At 44.9% G+C, this 21,190-nt stretch overlaps 1 protein-coding gene, 1 long non-coding RNA gene and 1 pseudogene across 2 annotated transcripts in view; 1 reads left to right on the top strand and 2 right to left on the bottom strand.

Moving 5' to 3' along the window:
• The first annotated feature begins 430 nt into the window (after positions 1 to 430).
• On the top strand, positions 431 to 4,339 carry LOC139075021 (uncharacterized). Its single transcript, XR_011525018.1, has 3 exons — positions 431 to 1,183; positions 3,169 to 3,680; positions 4,217 to 4,339. It is a non-coding gene; the product is annotated as an uncharacterized lncRNA (long non-coding RNA).
• An 8,306-nt stretch (positions 4,340 to 12,645) lies between these two features.
• Positions 12,646 to 21,190, bottom strand: part of ZNF354A (zinc finger protein 354A) — a 36,703-nt gene continuing 28,158 nt past the window's right edge. The window contains exon 5 of the mRNA XM_070568966.1: positions 12,646 to 12,812. Coding sequence (XP_070425067.1) covers positions 12,751 to 12,812 — 62 coding nt within the window. The 3' untranslated portion in view covers positions 12,646 to 12,750. The remainder of the gene's footprint in view (positions 12,813 to 21,190) is intronic.
• On the bottom strand, positions 13,431 to 18,416 carry LOC103541986 (protein Red pseudogene; annotated as a pseudogene).

The raw sequence follows: 21,190 nt of genomic DNA, 5'->3' as shown, positions 1-21,190 counted from the left end.
CTCAGGTGGAGGAGTGGTGGACCTAGGGCACAAAATGAGCAGTAATTGTCTGAGGTCTGTGGTGTTTCCTGCCCAGGTGCCGGGGTTGTTGCTCACCCTCCACCATCACAAAAATCAGTGTGCTCCCTCCAAGTACCTACAACTTTATTTCCAGTCACACCCGGACCTTTCATCCGTAAGGTGGGATCCTATAATTCAAAATGAGCATCCATAATCCCATATAAACCTTTTGTCTTGATCATTAGTCAGGAAGTGGCCATGAGGACATGATCCCTTTCTGGAGATGGCCACATTCACTGGCCAAACTGGCTTGCTGACTGGTGAGGACCAGGAGGAGGTGAGGAATGTAGAGTCAGTGACGCCTGTGGATGATAGGGAATGTAGAATGTCATCAGATACCTGACTGTTGGCCCATTGTTGGGAAGCCTTTGTGACAAAATGCCCACAATTTTCAGACTGTAGATGGTCCAGAAAGCCAAAATCATGGCGTAGCTTATTTTCATAGGCTACAATGATGTGGCCAGAATTAGCAGATTAGACAGGAACAGCAACAACATAACTAGAAAAATGTGTCACCAAGAGTGAAGCATCAACAGTCACCCTGAGAGGAGGCTCTCAATCCAGAGTGGTCAATCTGTTAGCAGCGGGCAGGGTCAGTGCCCGATATGAGGCGGCCTCCTTCACCACGAGACCAGCTGGCCAACTTTTGGCAGAAGTCACAAGGGTGGCGTGTCCCGAGGATCTTCTCTCACTCTGGCCAGTCTGTTGTGCGAATGTGTTGCTATGTGCCATGACAGGCTGGGCAGTGCACCTTCCTCAGCAGCTTGATCCCAGTCGGTCTTGTCAGAGAGTGGACCTTACCACGGGCATGTACTTAGACAGTCCATCAACTATGGTTTGTTTCCTCAGTTTGTGGCACCAAAGAGGGGCGTCTTTAATGTACTACTCTGTAGTCCTTCAATTGGCAAGGGCCCGGGAGCTCAAAAATGCAACACGGTTCATCAGGTGGAGTGTTAGAGCTATGGGAACAGCCTTGGGTTTTCCCACCGTGGGGAACAGCCTTTCCCGCCTTTGGTTCAGCATGGCCGTGCTGAAGTTGAAGAGCAGTAGGTGTGAGTGGGCGTCAGGTTCTACCTTCACCAAACCACCAGCGGATCAGGCCTGCACATATGGAGGAGCCTCTGTGAGTTCAGGGACCTAATGAGGCAAGGGGTGGATGGAATAAAGCTTCCTAGGAAAAGGGGTAGTGCCACCCGTTCATCATGCAAACCTGAGATGACGTAGAGCTAGCTGCTCCCCTGACCACATTTTTTTCCATTTGGCCGGCGAAGCCTGTCCTGTGAGTCGTATCTCAGAGCTGATCCTTCCCCCAGTATGGACGTTAGGCTGGAGAGTCCTGGGGCCTCCATGGGTAGGCGTTCCATTTCAACAAACCTCAGTAATGAGTTTAGATCTGCTTTTTAAAATGTTTGTGCCTGGTAGACATTTCAGGGAAGTGACAAGTCCAGAAACTCAAGGGGCATCCATGCCCTTTTTTAACCACAGCCTCCGATCAGCAAAATCATCACTCACAAAGATTTGTAGCTCAAAGGGGTCATAGGATTGTGGGCACTAAGGTGGGGGGATGCCACAGCTTCCTGAACGGCTCTCAGCACAGCCTGGTGGCTTTGGCCCTGCTGAAGGATGCTGAGAGAGGACAAGGTAAATGCTCAAGGGAGGCACATGCCGCCTCCCAGACTCAGAGTCCCAGCAGGTGCCGAGCCTCTGTCTTGGCGGTGGGGCTGAAGAAGCAGCAGTCTTTCCTTGACTGCTGGAGGCACATTGTGGACCCACCCGTATTGTCCCAAGAAATTTTGCTTGATAAGCGGGGCCCCAAATGGTGTCAGCATTCTCAACCACTCCTGCTGGCTGAAGTGTGACAACATCACAGTCTGGACCGTGGGGACTGAGGCTTCCGATTTGCCAGCCAACAGGACATCGTCTACATAGTGACAGCTTTGGTCATCAGGAGGCAGAGGCGCCCGCACTGGGGGTGAAGGGCAGGAGCTGTCCCACCAGCACTTCTCTACGTCTCTGTGCCTGAGCAGGAGAATGTCCCCTGACACTCCCTGAGCATTTACAGTGCAAGCACGCAACACGCGAGTTTCCTTATGCATTCAGCAGTGCCAGCTGTACCTACAAGATGTGGGATTGGCTCGGAGTCCTGACCTATTAGTTTACTTTAACTTTTCATTTTTTTGGCTCTACAAGTTGTGCTCAAATCCTATCAGCTGAATTTGTTGTTCGGAACAGAGACCAAGGGGTTGAACACATGCTGGTCAGGAGGTTCTGAGAGTTCAGGGCAATCGGGAAGGGCGGGGTTTGGGGCGCTGAGCCTGGGGCCACAGAATAAGTCGGGGAGGCTTTCCTTCCTCTTTTGGCTCCTCACTCCAGGGTCAGCACTACCTCCTCCCCTGTGGGCCTCCAGCATCCACATGGAGCCCAGGCTCAGGGTCTCTTTCTCTCTATGCCTCACCTTCCACCCTGGCTCCATCTCTTCTCCTGGGTACCATAGGCCACCCCTGTACTCAGCACTCTCTCCCACTTGGGACAAGGGAGAATGGTGACTGGGACACTTTTGTCCAACTGAGCTAGGAAAGCTTGAGTCACGCCTTTCCCTGAAGTTCCCCAGTAACCTTGGCTCGTTTCCTTAAAGCAGCGAAGGTCAGGCACAGAGGAGGGAGCCTCCCGGAGGGATGAGAGCAGCTCCATACCAGCAAGCAAGGCCGTGCAATGACTTTCCCTTTTGGTGGCATTTGCTTGGGCTCAACAAATGAACTTGTTTTCAGCCTCCCTAAAGCTAAATTCATACTGCTGACACTACTTTTGTCAGCTCTGATCATCAGCCACAGCCACCCTGCCTTTTGGCTGAGCCCACAGACTTGCTGCCCACGGTCGTGATAACATTGCTTCCTCCTCCCTCTTAGAGGGAGCACATTTAGGTGGCTTGTTTCAATCTTACTTCTTGCCACTCAGCCTCTACACAGTCTTTGAGGAGTAGGATGCTGAGGAACCCTTATTGCTCCCCTTGCCTGTGACTTGGGTGAGAGCATTCTCTACTGAATCCCAGAGAATCCTCTGATACTCCCTCACCTGGCTCTCAGGGGCCCCTTGTCCTTTCTCTTCCAGAAATCCATTTCTCTGTTAGATTCCTGTCCTCATCACCAATACTGTCAAAAACTACAAAGTGCCTAGGCTGTTATCCTACTTGCAAGATAATGGGGAAGACAATTACTATTTATGCTGACATAAGACACAAGCCTCCTGGGTCAGAGACAAATGATTTGATTACTCACAGCAGCAGCAGGTGCCAGCGTGTCAGCATGGTGCTTTCAGGGCATCCCCATACACCCTGCCCCATCATCATCGTGGGGTGATACAAAGTGTCCATGCGAATATCTGCACAGTGAATTATGTTACAGGAGAAGAACCCTGAATTTGAAGGATTCACTGCTCTTATATTGAGCAGAGATAAGCCTTTTCTGTGTGCAGTGGTGGATGTCACCTCAGCCACCAAGGATCCTCCCTGTAAACACGCCTGTGGGAAATGGCATATGTAAAGAGCAACTTCACCTCTGCATTCAGGGCACACCCAGCAAGAACATGCACGGGCTCCCAGGGACCACAGGGGTGCCTCTCCCGTGAGTAAATTCTCTTCCTACTTATTTAATGTCTTGAGGTCTCTGGCATCTTTTCCCTTCCTGATATTGGTAATTTGTATCTTCTCTCTTATCTGGATTAGCTTTGCTGGATGTTATTCAATTTAATTAAACTTTTCGTGACATTACATTTCACTTTGATGACTTTATTGAACATTGGTTTTTGTATTTTATGGATTTCTTCTCTTTTCATTTCCTCTTTCTTTTTCTCTTATTGGCTGTATTTGAACTGTGCTAACCTTTTTCTGGTGTGTCTCAAGATGAATCTCAAATCGTTTATTTTCCACTTGTCTCCTTTTCTGCTATATGAAACTAAAGGTACAGATTTCTCTCTAAGAAATAGTTAGTTGATATATCTCTAATGTAATTCAGTTCAGAGGATTTTCTAATTTCTATTGTAATAACTTCTTTAACCCAAGTTAAACTATATTGCTCAGTTTAGAAATGTATTTAAAGGTATATTGCTCAATACCCAAGCAGTTCAATATTTGCTTATTATTGATTTCTATCTTTCACAGGGCATATACTGAATGATTTTAAGCCTGTGAAATATTTTGAAGCTTGCCATGTGACCTAGCATGGGGTCAATATGAGTAAATAAAATTTGACGTACAAAATAATGTGAAATCTTCTGCTGATGGGTAAGCTGTTCTGTATTTGTCAAATAGGTCAAGTTTATTAATCACGTGTTTCAGATGTTCTACGTCCTGACTTTTTTCTATCAGTGATTGAAAGAGGCGTGTTCAACTTTTTCAATGTGATTGTGGATTTTTTTGTATTTCCTTCTAATGTTATCAAATGCTGTTTTGCATATTTTAAGGTGTATTTTTGAGGATGTATGTATGTATATATTACTTTAGTGATTAATCCTAGAGACGAAAACATACATTCTTGGCTTATTGTAATGATGCTATGCCTTAACCTGTTAACTTAGTTTATTATTGTCCTGCATTTTGTACTATTTTTCTCATGTATTTCACTTCTCCCTCATATATATGTGATATATATGATATATGTCATATGTCATATATGTCACATATATCATATGTATCATACATATATGAAATTCCAGGAAGACTGGCCCTGAGCTAACATCCATGCCCATCTTCCTCTACTTTATATGTGGGACGCCTAACACCACATGGCATGCCAAGCGGCGCCGTGTCTGCACCCGGGATCCGAACCGGCGAACCCCGGGCTGCCAAGAAGCGGAACGTGCGAACTTAACCGCTGAGCCACCGGGCCGGCCCCAATATCTGGTTTATTTTAAAACATATTCCAAAGAGTATAGACTCTTAGGACCATAATTTACTTTCAGTATTGCAGTGATGTCTTTTCAATGCATTTTTGGCCTCCATTTCTCCTTCCAGGATTTCCCCTCTTCAAAATTGGACCCCTGTTGTCCTTCTTCATTCAATCATTCTCTAATTCCTTTAAACATTGTTTTTAAATTTTGTAGTTGATTTTGGTAGGAATGTTGGTCTGCCTTCAGTTTTCCATCCTTTCTAGACATGAAACCCTCGTTCTCGAAGGATGTTTTGCTGAGAAGAGAATTCTGAGTCGGCACTTTCTTTCTGGCAGCGCTGTGCACACGTGGCCAGCGCTCCCCTGGTCCCCATTCTGACTGTCAGACAGTTGGTTGTCAGTTTTCCTGTTGCACCTTTGATGATAATCTCTCTTTTATCCCCTGGTTACTTTCAGGATTTACTCTCTGTCTTTAGTTTTCTGGATCATCACTACGGTGTTTATTGGTATGGATTTCCTCATATTTATCCTGTTTGGGGTTTGGGAGTCTTGGCTCTGTGGAGGAGTGCATTTCATCAGCACTGGATAATTTGTAGCCATTATCTCTTCAAATATTGCCTCTGGCCAACTATGATATTTCATTATCTGATGTCTTTGTGGGTCTGTTTCTTTTTTTCCAAGCAAGTTCTCACAATTTTTTTTTTTACCTGGTATCCCTGGATATCTTTTTTAATTTTATTTTTTGAATTATGTACTAATATGAACTTTTTCTCAGTTGTGAAAAGTTGTGTATTTTAATACATGTGTAGATCCATATAACAATCACCACAATCAAGACACAGAACAGTTCCATCACTGCAAAAGAAGACCTCCTTTATGCTACTTTTGAAATTGTCATATCCTCCTTCTACCCACACCCTCGGCAATCAGCGATCTATCCTCCACCGCTATAACTTTGTCATTTCAAGAATGCCACACAAGTGAAGTCATATAATATCTCACATTTTGAGACTGGCTTTTTTCACATGGTGTAGCTTTGAGATTCATCTGAGTTGTGTGTATTATTAAGCTGTTCTTTACCTCTGAGTAACATTTTATGGCATGGACTTACCACAATTTGCTTATCTATTCACCTGCTGAAGGATATTTGGTTGACTCCAATTTTTGACAATTATGATTAGAGGTGCTATGAACATTCTTGAACAGGTTTCTGTGGAAACATAAGTTTTCATTTCTCCAGGGTGAAAATTCAGGCGCGGGATTGCTGGGTTATATGGTAAGTGTGTGTTTAATTGTATGAGAAACTGCAAACTCACCTTCCAAAGTAGCCGTGTCGTCTTGCACTCCCACCAGCAATGTGCGAGTGATCTAGCTTCTCGCATCCTCACCCAACTTTGATATTGTCAGTGTCTCAGTTTAGTTTCTAACAGTGTGTTGTGGTACAGCATCATTGTGTTAACTTGCATTTCTTTAATGACTAATAATGTTATTTGTGCTTATTTACCATCCTTATATCCTGTAGGGGGAAGTGTGTGATAAAACTCTTTGCCTATTTTTTTAGAAAAACTGGATTGTTTGCCTTCTTTATATTGAGTTTTGAAGGATTTTTTTTTTTTTTAACATTCTTGACACATCTTTTATGGATATGTGATTTGGAAAGATTTTTCCTGTTCTGTGGCTTGACTTTTTATTGCCTTAACAATGTTTTTTTTAGAGTAGATTTTTTTTCTTTTCTTTTCTTTTTTTTTGCTGAGGAAGATTAGCCCTGAGCTAACATCTATTGCCAAACTTTGTCTTTTTTTTTCCTTGAGGAAGATTAGCCCTAAGCTAACATCTGTGCCAATCTTCCTCCACTTTATATGTGGGTCACTGCCACAGCATGGTTGACGAGTGGTGTAGGTCCATGTCCCAGATCTGAACCCATGAACCTGGGCTACTGAAGCTGAGTGCACCAAACTTAACCACTATGACACGGGGCCAGCCCCTAGGGAAGAATTTCTAATTTTGATGAATTCCAACTTACCAATTCGTTTTCATATGGATTATGCTTTTGGTGTTGAATTTAAGAAATCTTTTCGCAATCCAAGGTCTCAAAGATATTTTCCCCTCTATTTTCTTCTAGAAGTTTTATAGTTTTACATTTTACATTTAGATCTATGATCCATTTTTAAATTTTTTTTATTTTTTCCCTTTTTCTCCCCAAAGCCCCCCAGTACATCGTTGTATATTCTTCGTTGTGGGTCCTTCTAGTTGTGGCACACGGGACGCTGCCTCAGCGTGGCCCAACGAGCAGCGCCGTGTCTGCGCCCAGGATTCGAACCAACAAAACACTGGGCCGCCTGCAGCGGAGTGCACGAACCCAACCACTTGGCCACGGGGCCAGCCCCTAGATCTATGATCCATTTTGAGTTGATTTTTGTATACGATATGTTACATGGGTCAAACTTCATATTTTCACATATGAATATATGTTATAGCACTATTTGTTGAAAAGACTGTTCTCTTCCACTATAGAGACTTTGTACTTTCTCAAAGTCATTTGTCTGTGTAGGTGGAGGTCTGCTTCTAGACTTGCCATTCTGCTAGACTGATCCCCTCTTTATGCTCCTGCCATGCTGTTTAGTTTACTGTGGCTTCATAAGTCGTCTTGAAATCAGATAGTGATGTCTCTCCAACTTTGATCTTAGTTTTGAGTTTTTTTGCTACTTTGTGTTCTTTGCATTTCAGCGTGAATCTCACAACCAGTTTGTCAAATTCTGTTAAAAAAAAAAAAAAGAAGCCTGCTGGAATTTTGATTGGGATTGTGTCAAGTCTATACATCAAGTGGAGGAGAAAGAGCATCTTAACAATCCTGAGTCTTCAGGCCCATAAACGAGTTGTATCTCTACCATTATTTAAGTCTCCTTTAATTTCTCTCGGTGATATTTTATAATTTGTAGTGTATAGATATTTCATATCTTTTTTCAGATTCATTCCTAAGCATTCTATATTTTTGATACTAATGTAAGAGGCATTGTATTTTATATTGCAATTCCTGTATTGCTAATATATAGAAATACAGTTAATTTTGAGGGATATAGTCAGCTAGAGTTTTGGCCAAAGGAAGATCAAGGAAAAAGCTGTTCCCACAAATAAAAAGACGGCAGAAGTGGTCAGATCCAGCGATGCTTGACAGTTGATGAAAACCAAGGCTAAAACTTGGGAACGGTGGTACCCTCAAGAGTTATGCTGGAGAGATGGTGCTGCTGAGAGAATATTACTAGAAATCAAGAATAAATGAGGCATGCCATCATGGTTGGGATTTTTTCCAAGAAGCAGCTCATATTTTATGAAAACTTTAAAGCAAAGATTCAGAATTAGCTTTGGTACCTAAATCTCCCTCCCTCTTTATCCATAACTGGGGGCTCCTGTCTGGTCTCAGAGGATTATGGAGGATTATGAGGCACTCTGGAGCCAATGTGCCTCCCAGTAACCGCAGGCTGGAGGCCGTATGGAGAAGGTCTTCACGGCCACCATGGCCTTCCCCTTGGTGCTCTGGCAGGTGGGCAGGAAGGACACTCAGACGCTGCAGCACACCGGCATGAACGTGAGGAACTCGGCTTCATCGAAGGTGTCAGGGAGGTTCCTGGGGGCAGAAGCAGTAGAGGAGCTGACCAAGGCCAGGACGCCCGGGTAGCCCAGGACCCAACAGAAGGTGGTGGCCGAACCCTCATTACACTCTGTGATGCTGAGTCCAGGCTCAGAGTGCGGGTCTGTGTCTGGAAAGTGGGGAGAGCTCACCAGACACGCCCCAGAGGACATCACTTGGACCAGAGAGCAGGCGAGAATGACGGAGTTAGAAGCTCTGGGCCCCACGCAGAGCCTGACTCTACCCCCTGGTCCTGTGGCCTTGAAGGCCAGAACCACAGTGATGGTCTCTGACAAAGTGTTGGAAAGAGCTACTGTGAACACATCCCAAAGGTTGTTTGTGGGAGAAGCCAGGTCACTGTGGTAGGACAACCAGCGAAGAGCAAGGAGCGGAGGAAGCAGAGGGTCAGGGAGACGAGAATACAGCCGAGAGACGGCTTGTGGGCTTGGACGATGGGAGTGTCCCGATGCCTCACAAAGACCCCCGGAACCAGCGCTGTGGGGAGAGAGAAGGGAAGAGCTGCACAGGCCAAGGCCGTTCCCAGGGTCCTTCTACGGCCAGGAGGGCGGTGGCCTTGGGGAGGCAGCGATCTCTCTCCCTGTTTGGGTACCGGTCCTCTGGGCACTTCTCACACGGGCCCAGGCCTGAAAGGGAAGGAGGGGCACAGCAGAGATGAATAGCATCGTGTTCCAATTCCAGCTAAGGAAGCCCAGCTCTAACACCTCATATTTGTGTAGATTCTCTCTAGCTACTATTTTCTTTCACACGTGTATCCACATTTTGTTTTGTTTTTAATTATACATTTATCTTGAGATATTTGTATATTCACATGCAGTTGTATGAAATAATACAGAGGGATCCTGTGTACCCTTTGTCCACTTGCACCCAGTGGCAACGTTTTGCAAAACTATAGCACAAGATCACAGCCAGGAGACTGACGTTGACAGTCAAGAGACACCACATCTCCCTCACCACAAGGATTCCTTGTCTTGCCCTTTAATATTCACACCCACTTCCTCCTGCCCCCACTTCTTCTACACCCCGTCTTCTACTAATCTGTTCTCCATTTCTATAGGCTGGTCATTTCAAGAATATTATACAAGTGCAATCATATATCATTAGACCTTTGGCTTTGACATTTTCCACTCAGAATCACTCTCTGGAGTTTCATCGGGGGTTTTGCGTGTATCAGTAGTTCATTTCTTTCCATTGCTGAGTAGCATTTCATGACACGATGTCCCACAGTTTGGCTAACTATTCACCCTTTGAAGTACATTTGGGCTGTTTCCAGTTTTAGGTTATGAAACTAAAGCTACTTTAAACATCCATATTCATGTTTTTGAGTGAACGTATGTGTTCTCATCTCTGGGATAAATGCCCAAGAGTATAATTGCTGGGTCATGTGGTCGTTGCACGTTTCGTGTCTTAAGTAGCTGCCAATTTTCCGGAGTGGCTGTACCATTTTACATTGCCATGAGCACGCGTGAGTCATCAAGCGTCTCCACATCCTCGCCAGTCCTTGGTGTGCTCATTTGTCTTTATTTTAGCTCTTCTGATGGGGGTGTAGTGATATCTCACGGTGGTCTTGATTTGCATTGCCCGGATGGTTACCCATGTTGAATATCTTTTCACATGCTTATTCATCATCTGTATATCATTTTTGGTGAAATGTCTTTTCATATCTTTCCCCCTTTTAAAATTGGGTTATTTTATTACTATTGACATTCGCAATGTCTTCTCCTTTGTTGGGTGTGTGGTTTGCAAGTGTTTTCTCCCAGTACGTAGCAGGTCTTTTCTTCCTCCTCACATAGGCTTCGTTAGCGCAAAAGTTTTAATTTCAATGAGGTCCAATTTATCCATATTTCATTTTCTGGATCATGCTTTTGGTGATACATCTAAGAACGTTTTACCTGGCCTAGATTCCAAAGACTATCCACTGTTGTTTTTCTAAACACTTCACTTTTTACATTTTACATTTAAGTCCAGGATTCCTTAATTTTTGTATAAGATGTGAAGTTTTTTTTTTTTTTTGACTATGGCTGTCTAGTTACTTCAACATTTTTGTTGAAGTCTACCCTTCCTCCAGTGAATTACTGTGCACCTTTGCACTAGTAGGGAATACTTGTGTGGTTCTATTTCTGGGTCCTTTATTCCATCATTTATCTAGGGGGCCCTCTCTCTGTTGCACCAAACTGTCCAGGTTACTATTATTACATAGCAAGACTTCCTACTCGGGACGATGACTCCTCCCACCATTCCTACTTTATTCATCTTTCAAGACTTATAGAACTATTCCAAGCCTTTGGCTTTCCAAATAAAATTTAGATTAATCTTGTCTCCATCTACAAATAAAACTTTGCTGGGATTTTGACAGGAATTGCATTAAGCCTATAGATAAATTTGAGGAGAATTGCCATCTTTATAATTTTGGGACTTCTAATCTATGAACACAGAAAGCGTCTCCATTTATCTCCATCTTCTTGGATTTTTTTCAATAGAATTTTGTAATTTTGACTGTACAGATTCTGTACATTAAAGTTTTACCTAAGTAGTTGATTTTCTTTGTAGTGATTGTATTGTATTGTATATTTAATCTGTTTCCTCATGTTCATTGTTAATATACAGATAGTTGATTTTTTTTACGTGTTGATCTTGTATCCAGCAACTTTGGTGAAATCATTTAATAGTTCTAGGAGGTTTCCGTAAATTTCTTGGGGTATTTTTACATAGACAATCATGTCATATGAAAATAGAGACCGTTTTATTTTTTCCTTTACACCTTGTAGGTCTCTTATTTCTTTTTCTTTTTTCTTTTTTTTTTTGCCTTACTGCAGTTGCTAGCATTTTTGGTCCTATGCTGAATAAGAGTGGTGAGAGTGGATGTCCTTGCTTTACTCCTCATCTTGGGGGGAAAGCATTCAGTCTTTACTATGTTTAAACTTTTTTTTTTTAAAGATTGGTACCTGAGCTAACAACTGTTGCCAATCTTTTTTTTTTTTTCTGCTTTATCTCCCCAACTCCGCCCTGGTACATAGTTGTATATCTTAGTTGCAGGTCCTTCTAGCTGTGGGATGTGGGACGCCGCCTCAATGTGGCCGGACGAGTGGTGCCATGTCCGCGCCCAGGATCCGAACCCTGGGCCGCCACAGTGGAGTGCGCGAACTTAACCACTCGGCCACGGAGCCAGCACCTGTTTAAACTTTTTTACATGGTGTCATTGCCTTAAATTTGTTTTTGTTTTTTTTTTAAGATTGGCACCTGAGCTAACAACCGTTGCCAATCTTTTTTTTTTTTTCTTTCTGCCCCTTCTCCCCCAATCCCCCCAGTACATAGCCATAAATATTTTAGCTGTGGGTCCTTCTAGTTGTGGCACGTGGGACGCAGCCTCCATGTGGCCTGATGAGCGGTGCCATGTCCGTGCCCAGGATCCAAACCAGTGAAACCCTCGGCTGCCGCAGCGGAGCACGCAAACTTAACCACTCAGCCACGGGCCGGTCCCTAAATTTGGGTTTTTCTAAAGCACTTTTAGAGGAAGTTCCTTGATCTGTTACATCTTGTGAAATACGAAAAGGGACATCTTTTCCTTTCACACGTATCATGTGGCCCAATCCATGCTGCCCCCAGCCTCTCTGGTTGTGTCTGACATGCTCTGGTCTGTTCCATGAATTCTCCCTGAGCCCTGTGAGTCAGGGTCTGCACACTGAGAGCTGGCCCTGCAAGATGTAGACAACTCTTGGCCCATTCATCTTACAAAATTTCACATTTTATTTTCACCACGCTGGGTTTAGGGATGGGGAGGAGTGGTGAGTACACGGACTGCAAAATGTCTTTGTCTCTCAAACAGAATCACGGCCAGGTTTCCAACTGTCTGTAAGTTCTGGTTCAGAGGTCATGGAGGAAGCCCCAGGTTGGTAAAGGAATTTCAGTGCAGGGAGAATACAGGAGAGGTGATGAGTAGGATGACAGGTCCCAAGTTCCCCAGGAAGCTGAGCACACTCTCTGCCCCTTGCCCTCTCTGTATTTGAAGATCCCATCCAAGCCCCAGCCACAAGGCAGAACTAAAGAGTCATCTAGTTCCATTTCACATTTTATTTTCATTTTATTGGTTTTGGGGAAGAGAAGGAGTCAGGAAATCTCCTCTCTCTCAAGTGGAATTGGGATCCAGGTTCTGACTTTCTTTCAGTTTAGGATCTGGATTATACGGTCAGAGGCGGTGCACCACTGCTGCTGGGGGTTGGAGACTGTGGGGAGAAAGGTAAGAAATGTGCATGGAGATGACCATGGGATTGAGACCCACAAGCGTTTAATAATAAGAATCTGATCACATAGGTAGAAAATGCTGATGCCAGGATTCCAACTCATTGATTCCTAACCCATAAGTGCCTCTTGGGGTTAGGATGCTCCATGCAGCAAGAATGATGGGGAGGGGAGAGTGAGAAAGATGACAGACCCCAGACCCCCAAAAGCTGACTCCCCTCACTGCCCCTTGGGCTTTTACTAGTATTCTGGGCTCCCTCTAACCATGGCCAAGGGAAGAGAGAGAGGAGGGTCATCTTTTTCAATTTCCAATTTTATTTTCATGACACTTGGTTTAGGGAAGGAGAGGGGCCTTTCAGTACGTGGAACTGTGGTATTCCTTTGTCTCTCAAAGGAATTGGGATACAATTTCCAATTGTCTTAAGTCCTGAAGCCAGTTCGTAGACAGCAGAGGTCCAGCCCTGCTGCTAGGAGTGACTGGGGACATGCTCTGGGTGAAACACAGGAAACAGGTATGGCAATGACCACGGAGGCCTCAGGGTCCAGGACTCCCATCTGGGCACCTGAGGATCCTCCATGTAGATCACATGTGGGGGGTCCTACTGCAGGCCCCTAACTGGAACCTGAATGATCCAATCCTGCAGCAGACACTCGGCAGCGGGAGGTTGGCCACATCTCCACAGGGAGGACCCAAAGGAAAAAGGCACATGGAGAGCTCAGGAGGACATCACCCTTCTACTCTGAATCCTTGCCTATGACCTCGGCTAGCCCAGGGGCCAAGTCCACTCTGAATAAATCTAGGGGAAAAGCCCTAAAGGCCACTGCTTTTTTGGAAGTTTTATGAATTTTAATGGAACTGAGTATACAACAAAATTTTATACACGATTCAAAAAAGGACATACAGCTTTCTGGGAATTGTAGAAAATGCAGTGGGGGAACACATGCCTTGGAGATTCTTTTTGGAGTTGGAACTGGAGATTCATATTTTTGTCTTTTGACTTCAACCCCATTAGCTTCGATCATCCTCCTTTTCTTGATGATTGCCTACTCGTCTTCCACTTTCCACCAAGCTCCGCCTTGTCCTTGCTTTCTTCGAAGCCCCTGGGTCTCTGCCTTTCAGACCTATGGATGCCATACTGGAATGCAGCCTTGGTCAAAGCTCTTTGTTCTTATACTCCCTGCATTCCTCCTGGGTAACGAAATCCCAGCAGCCTCAGGGTCCCTTCGTGGTCCTCTGGTCCACTCTGCTATAATCCACCTCTTCATCACTGACCACAGCCATGTCATCCAAGTAAGCAAGCACTCCACATACACTTTTGGACAAGCCAACCAATCTCCTAGCTGTTTCCTGTCCTATGGCTTCTTCAGAGATCCAGTGCCATTCCAGCCAGAAAACCCAGCAAACTTCTCTATGATGGACTTGGAATTCCTTGGCAGACCCAGGCCCTTTGTCTGCGTCCATGGACTCATCATCCACTTTGGGCTTCTCAAAGTAGCTGTGCTGCTCTTCTCTCTGCCTCTGTCTCTGTCCCTTCCCTTTCTCTCTGTCTCTGTCCCTCTCTGTCTTTATCTTTCTCTGTCTCTTTTTCCCTCTCTTTGTTTCTCTGTCACTCTTTTTCTGTCTCAGTTTCACTCTCCATTTTACTCTATTTCCTGCTCTCTGACAAGTTCTGGGAGTCACTCTGGTTTCCCACGTCTCTCCCCCTCCTGTCCCAGGTGTTTTGGTCACTGGGGACACATACTCTCCAACGGCTTCAAAAGTATTCATGTCGGCCTCAGGAGGTTTCTTCTCTTCCAGCTGCCCTTCACCCTTCATCTTAAGCTTCCTGTTGCAGGTAGGCTGCCTCAGGGAGGAAAGGATGTGGGTGAGCTTGCTGATGACAGTGTCACCTGTGCTCAGTGTGGTCTGGGCTTCGATGGTGGGGCAATCAGGCTTGCTGCAGATCAGAGTGGTGGAGATGGCCCTGTGAGCACCTCACGTTGTAGTCCCGCCACAAAGGCCATGAGCCTCGCAGGACCAGCTCATTCCAGTCGAATGCTTGGCTTCGGAAGAGGATGTGGAAAACTTTCTGGCCCAGATCTATTTTAAATTCCATCTTATTCTCAGGATCCTCATCATTCTGGGTTTCCTCCTGGGCATTTCCATCAGTTCTTCCTCCTCTTTCTCTCTGCTGGAAGTCACAACTAGGATGTTCTGAAGCAAAGCAAAACACAAGCTTTTCCCAATATTGTCAAATCTGCTTCCTGGCTACCTAAATGCATCACAGAATGAATCCCCACATTGCTTGAAGGAGATAAAATATTCAGCACCCAACAACATAAAGCATTTACATGTCCGCTAACAGTGGACAGAGTTCCCTCTCTCCACACCCTAGCTAACACTTGTGATGTTTCCTTTTTGATAAGATCCATTCAAACAAGTGTGGAGTCATATGTCCTTGCGGTTTCCTTTGCATTTCCCTAATGACTAGCGATGTTGAGCACCTTTTCACATGCCCCTCCGACATCTGTATGTATTCTTTGAGAAATGTTTCTTTAGGTCCTTTGTCCATTTTTCAATTGGGTTATTTGGGGTTTTTGCCGATGAGTTATATAAATTTCTTACGTATTTTGGATATTAATCTCTTATCAGATATATGGTTTACAAATATTTTCTCTCATTCCGTTGATTGTTTCCTTTGCTGTGCAGAAGATTTTTAGTTTGATGCAATCCCATTAGTCAATTTTCACTTTTGTTGTCCGTGCTCTTGGTGTCATATAGAAAAATTATTGCCCAGACCCATGTCAAGAAGCTTTTCCCCTGTGTTTTCTTTTAGTAGTTTTATGGTGTCAGTTCTTATGTTTAAGTCTTTAATGCATTTTGAATTGATTTTTGTATTTGGTGTGAAATAAGGGTTCAGTTTCATTCTTTTACACCGGATTACCCAGTTTCCCCAATACCATTTATTGAAGAGACTGTCCTTTCCACAGTGTGCATTCTTGGCACCCTTGTGGAAGATCAGTTGGTTGTGGATGTGCAGATTTGTTTCTAGGCTCTCTCTTCTGTCACATTGGTATATATGTCTATTTTTATGCATTAACATACAGCTTTGATTACTGGAGTTTTGTAATATATTTTGAAATGAGGAAGTGAGATGTCTCCAGCTTCGGCCTTCCGGCTAAGACTGCATTGGTGATTCCGGATCTTTGTGGTTCCAAATGAATTTTAACCATTACTAATTTTCCAATCCTAACCACCAGATGTCTTTCCATTTATTTGTGTTTAATTTTCCTCACCAAAGTTTTATACTTTTCAGTGTGTATGTCTTTCAGCTCTTTGGTTAAGTTTATTACTAAATGCTTAATTCTTTTTGTTACTGTTGCAAATGCAATTGTTTTCTAAATTCACTTTTCAGATAGTTCATTGTTTGTGTATAGGAAGGCAGCAGATTATTTTGTTTTGCTTTTTGGGTTTTTTTTTTGCTGAGGAAGATTGGCCCTGAGCTAACATCCATCTTCCTCTATTTTGTATGTGGGACGCCTACCACAGCATGGCTTGATAAGCGGTGTGTAGGTCCGCGCCCGGATCCAAACTGTGAACCCTGGGCCACCAAAGCAGAGTGCATGAACTTAACCACTATGCCACCTGGCCAGACCCGAGGAAGGCAGCAGATTTTTGTATGTTAATTTTGGATCCTGCACAAAGGTCCAAGGCAGCAGCAACCCAAAAGTGCTGGTTTCTTTTTTCCCTTGAGGAAATTAGCCCTGAGCTAACTACTGCCAATTTTGCTCTTTTTGCTGAGGAACACTGGCCCTGAGCTAACATCCATGCCCATCTTCCTCTACTTTATACGTGGGACGCCTACCACAGCATGGCTTTTGCCAAGCGGTGCCATGTCCGCACCTGGGATCTGAACCAGTGAACCCTAGGCCACTGAGAAGCGGACCGTGCGCACTTAACCGCTGCGCCACTGGGCGGCCCCACGTGCTGGTTTCTGGATGAAATCAGAAACTAAGTGGCTGTCGGTCCCATGACAACCTGAATGGGAGCCCATCCCTGAATACCGGGCACTGTGGTTTCTGCAGCCCTCCCACCCTGATGGAGGCCACGCTCCTCTGCTCCACTTGCCTCAGACCAGTGGAGGGATCCAAACACCGCCAGCCCCTGTGTCCTCACAAACCAGAACCCTCCCCCTGTCACCTGCTCAGTGCCTTGGGCAGCCAAGGAAGCAGGGCATCCCAGTCTGCCTACTCCCGGGCCTGTACGTATCCAGGACCCACGGGGCTTGGCAGGACTCCTGCCCTGACACCCGGGTGAGAGACGCCCTGAATCTCCGCCTGTAAGTGCTGCTAGGAGGGGCAGGGAGGGACGCCCTTAGGGCCAGAGGGATTTCAGATGGCAGTGGAAGGGGACCAAATAAGCTGCTACAACACTTCCCTGTGCAGACTCTATCTTGCCAGCCAAACAGTCATCAGACTAGATGCGCCTCGGAGGACTGCCTGCCAGAAGCCCCATGTCCCTGGAACACGGACGGGGCAGTAAGGAGCTGGCTCACACTACCTGTCTAGAAAGCTCTGTTAAGTTTTTGCAGGGGTGAGGTTTTGCAGAAGTGAGGTAGCCACAGGCAGAGGACCAGCACCAGAGGTGCTGATGCTGGCTGTGCTCCTACAGGCCGTAGCTACCTGCCCTCGTGTCCACGCAAACCACAGGCCCTTCCCACCTCAGCTGCCTAGGGCCTCCCAAGACCAAGGAGGGTTGGGCATCCCAGTCTGCCTCCTCCAGGGCCCATACCTATGCAAGTGTGACTAGGGAGCCAGGCAAAGAAGGGGTGACTGAGGATCTGATTAATAACTAACATGGTCTGTCAAATGTTTTCCAGATAAGAAGAAAGTCTGTGCTGCTTTGCACAAGTTGATGTCCCCGTTTTGCAGTTGCTATCTTGCAGAGAAACTCCTATGTTTGCAGCAAGACCCTCTGAAAAATGTTCCAGCACCAAGCATCCTAAAGTTACCTTTAGCTCATTAGCATCTTAAATTCTCCTCTGGGAGGGTCCTAGCAGCCATTGTCAGATCATGCCATGTTATGCAGCAGCATGTTTACCTGCTAAGCATGCGCCCTGAATAAGCATGGTTGTTAGAAATAAACCTGTTACCCTCTCTCCTGTAGAAAGCCTCCGTCAGCACTGAGCTCAGGGAGACACTGCTTCTGGGGGCGATCCCTGGTGTTCTCCACGGCGTGTCAAGCAAGAAAACTTTTCTTCACCTGCTTCTGCTTTGGTTGTTCCTTTCGGTTCTACGCTCACCAAGAGACGAACCCTCTGAGTTCAGTTACACAAGGGCCCACAGGAGCTTGTGTGCACTCCGCCCTCCCCTCCTTGGTGAAAAGCTCCTGCAGTCTGGGCCTCTCTGTGCCATGGTGGAGGCCCTGGTGTTTCTAGACACACCTAACCACAGTTCAACAGTTTGGAATACTTTTTTTTCACTCAAGGGACCTAGGAGGGAGTGAATTAAAATTGTAAATGGCTGTAGATTCTAGATTCCTTAATTAAACATTAAGGGAGGGAGGATTTTAGCTTTTAAAAGTATACCCTGCTTACCTCGGTCAGCATTTTCAGTCTAAGTGAGTAGAATTTAGAAGCTTACCAGCTTCTCCTTTCCTGGGGGTGGCAGCGCTTAGCAACATGGCAGAGCATCTGAGGCTTTGCCAAGTGTTCCTTCCGTAAGTGCCCAGGTGGACTGTGTGAACTCAATGACGTATAGAATGACTTTGGTACGAAGAAAATGTTTCGATGTATCTGCATTTAGTAGGGTAAACTGTTTTATCCTTGCTATTTAAAAATCTCACAAGATACTGTGCTCTGTGGCAGCATATATATGCAAATCAAACCTCCTTTTAAAATATTTTCTAAAGTGACAGATGAACAGAGCCCCTCCCCACGGCCTGCTTCCTTTATGGCCCAAATCCGTCCATCTGTGCAGCCAGCCAGTGGGGAAGAAGCCCTGACCTGGCTTCGTGCCCTTCAGCGTATGCTGACACGGCTGTGCGATTCTGCTTCTCTGTGGGCCTGGGAGGCTCAGCCTGTCTTGGCTCAGACATGAGCAGTTCATTTTATGATACCATCAAGGCAAAAGAGATCCATTTCCACTTACTTCCACCCATTAAGGTTTGTGAGAAATATGGCTTTGAAACATTCTAAATAAATTACTTTGTCTTTCCTGTTGGAAAACCCAACATGATGCTGTTAATTTTATTGATTTTTCGGCAAGCCTTTGAGTAATAACCAGTAGCTATAAGGAGGGGCGTATTATCCATCACACATGTGTGCTGCCGAGCACGAGATCTATACCAGCTTTAGGCATACAGTTTGGCATCTGAATTCTTTTCCAAAGAAAAACAAGAAATGCTCACAGGGACGTGTTACTGCTGTGAGAATTTGCAAACACTTTCCACGGTGTTTCAATGGTGATTCTATTACTTTTATCATCAGAGATTATATTGAAAAACACAGGTGTTATTAAAAAAAAAAGGGAAAGAAAGCAAGGAAGGAAAGACAGGAGAAAGGTTAAAATGGTATATTTTATGGGATACGTATTTGACAACACTTCTAAAAAAAAATTCTATCGTGGTGAAAAAACGCGTCCTATGCATTTAGCATCTTAACCATTTCTTACTACACAGTTCAGTAATGTTGAGGACATTCACATTGTCGTGCAGCCAATCTCCAGAACTCTTCCTCTGACAAAACTGAAACTCTGTACCCATTGAACAAGTCTCCACTTCTCCCTTCCCCAAGCCCCTGACAACCACTGTTCTACTTTCCATTCCTATGAATCTGATGACTCTAGACACCTGGTATAAATGGAATCCTGTGATATTTGTCTCTTTGTGTCTGGCTTATTTCACATAGCATAATGTCTTCAAGGTTCATCCATGTTTGTAGCATGTGTCAGAATTTCCTTTCCTTTTAAGGCTATTTTACCACAAGCTAAAATTAAAAAAAAAAAGACTTGGTAGCATGCAGAAGTCAATCAATCTCTCACTCAATCTTACGGCTCACAGCGGAAAATCACTGAGCCATGGAAAGGAATGGAAAACTGACACATGCAAACTCATGCGAGCCTCAGAACATTCTAAGTGTAAAAAGCCAGACACAAAGGCCACATGTTGTATCATTTCATTTACATGAAATAGCCAGAATAGGCAAATCCTAGAGACAGATAGCAGGTTGGGGAATTGGAGGGAGGGCGGAATGGGAGAGACTGTTTAATGGGTACAGAGCTTTCTTTTTGAGGTGATGGAAATGTTCTGGAGTTAGATGGTGGTAATGGTTGCACAACTTTGTGAATAGACTTTTTAAAAATCCACTGAATTGTACACTTTTAAAAGGGTGAATCTTATGTGAATTATACCTCAGTTTTTAAAAAGCATGATGAAAAAATGCACACATACAGGAAAGAGAGAGTTAACATGGGCGTGGGCGGCTCTGAGCGCCTCAAGGACTCCCAGCACTACCAACCCATGGAGATGGAGGAAGATGCCCCACGAGGACCAGTACACTTAATGACAGTTCATTGTATGCAGCAAGAGGGTCAGCTGCCACCACCACTTGACCCGGCAGAGCCTCAAAGGCAGGTGGAGGAGTGGGAGAGCTTTCTGCTGGAGAAACCGGAAGGCCTGCTCTGACGGGATGTTGTTGGGATGGGGAAGCTGGAGGCAGGATGAAGCAGGAAGCTCCTCCCCAGGGCTCTGCCTCCGAGGTCCCTGACGGGCAAGGGCCAGAGCAGGGCTGCCCCAGTAGCCAAAGGGGGTCTTGGAAACGTTTTTCTTGCAGGGCCCTGGGCCAGGGACATGTGCTGAGTAGGGGACAGACGCCCACCATGTGCCCCCCGGGTCATGCTGGGCCAGTTCCAGCCCCAGAGTGGACCTGGAAATTCAATCAGAGGTGCCCTGCAAGAGCCCCCCTGGCTAGAGAGGTTTTCTGACAGATTTATAAATTTTCACACCCCAAAACCCTTCCCTCCTTCATCATTTTCAGCTGGAAACCTTTTGTGGCTAGAGAAACTTTACTCAGGGTTTTTATTGTTGCTGCTGCTACAACAACAAATAATAGTAATAATAATAATGACAATAAATACAATGATGATGAAAAACAATGATAAATATAATTGTCTACATGTTTGTTGACTTTTTATATATATTTATAATTCATGATACTCTATAATTTATATTTAACATTAAATAAATATGATTTATATTTATGGGTAAAAGTTGATAATAATCATAATTATAATAATTATTATTGCATAAACCTCAGGACCCTACCCCTCCCCACGCCATCCCAAAAGAGCAATGAATCTCGGCTTTAGCTTCCCACTTGGCTGT

Source organism: Equus przewalskii, chromosome 13 (assembly GCF_037783145.1).
Source record: "Equus przewalskii isolate Varuska chromosome 13, EquPr2, whole genome shotgun sequence".
In the NCBI taxonomy this organism is placed as follows: domain Eukaryota; kingdom Metazoa; phylum Chordata; class Mammalia; order Perissodactyla; family Equidae; genus Equus; species Equus przewalskii.
Note: the sequence above shows the minus strand (reverse complement) of the source record. Positions and strands in the feature narration are given on the sequence as shown.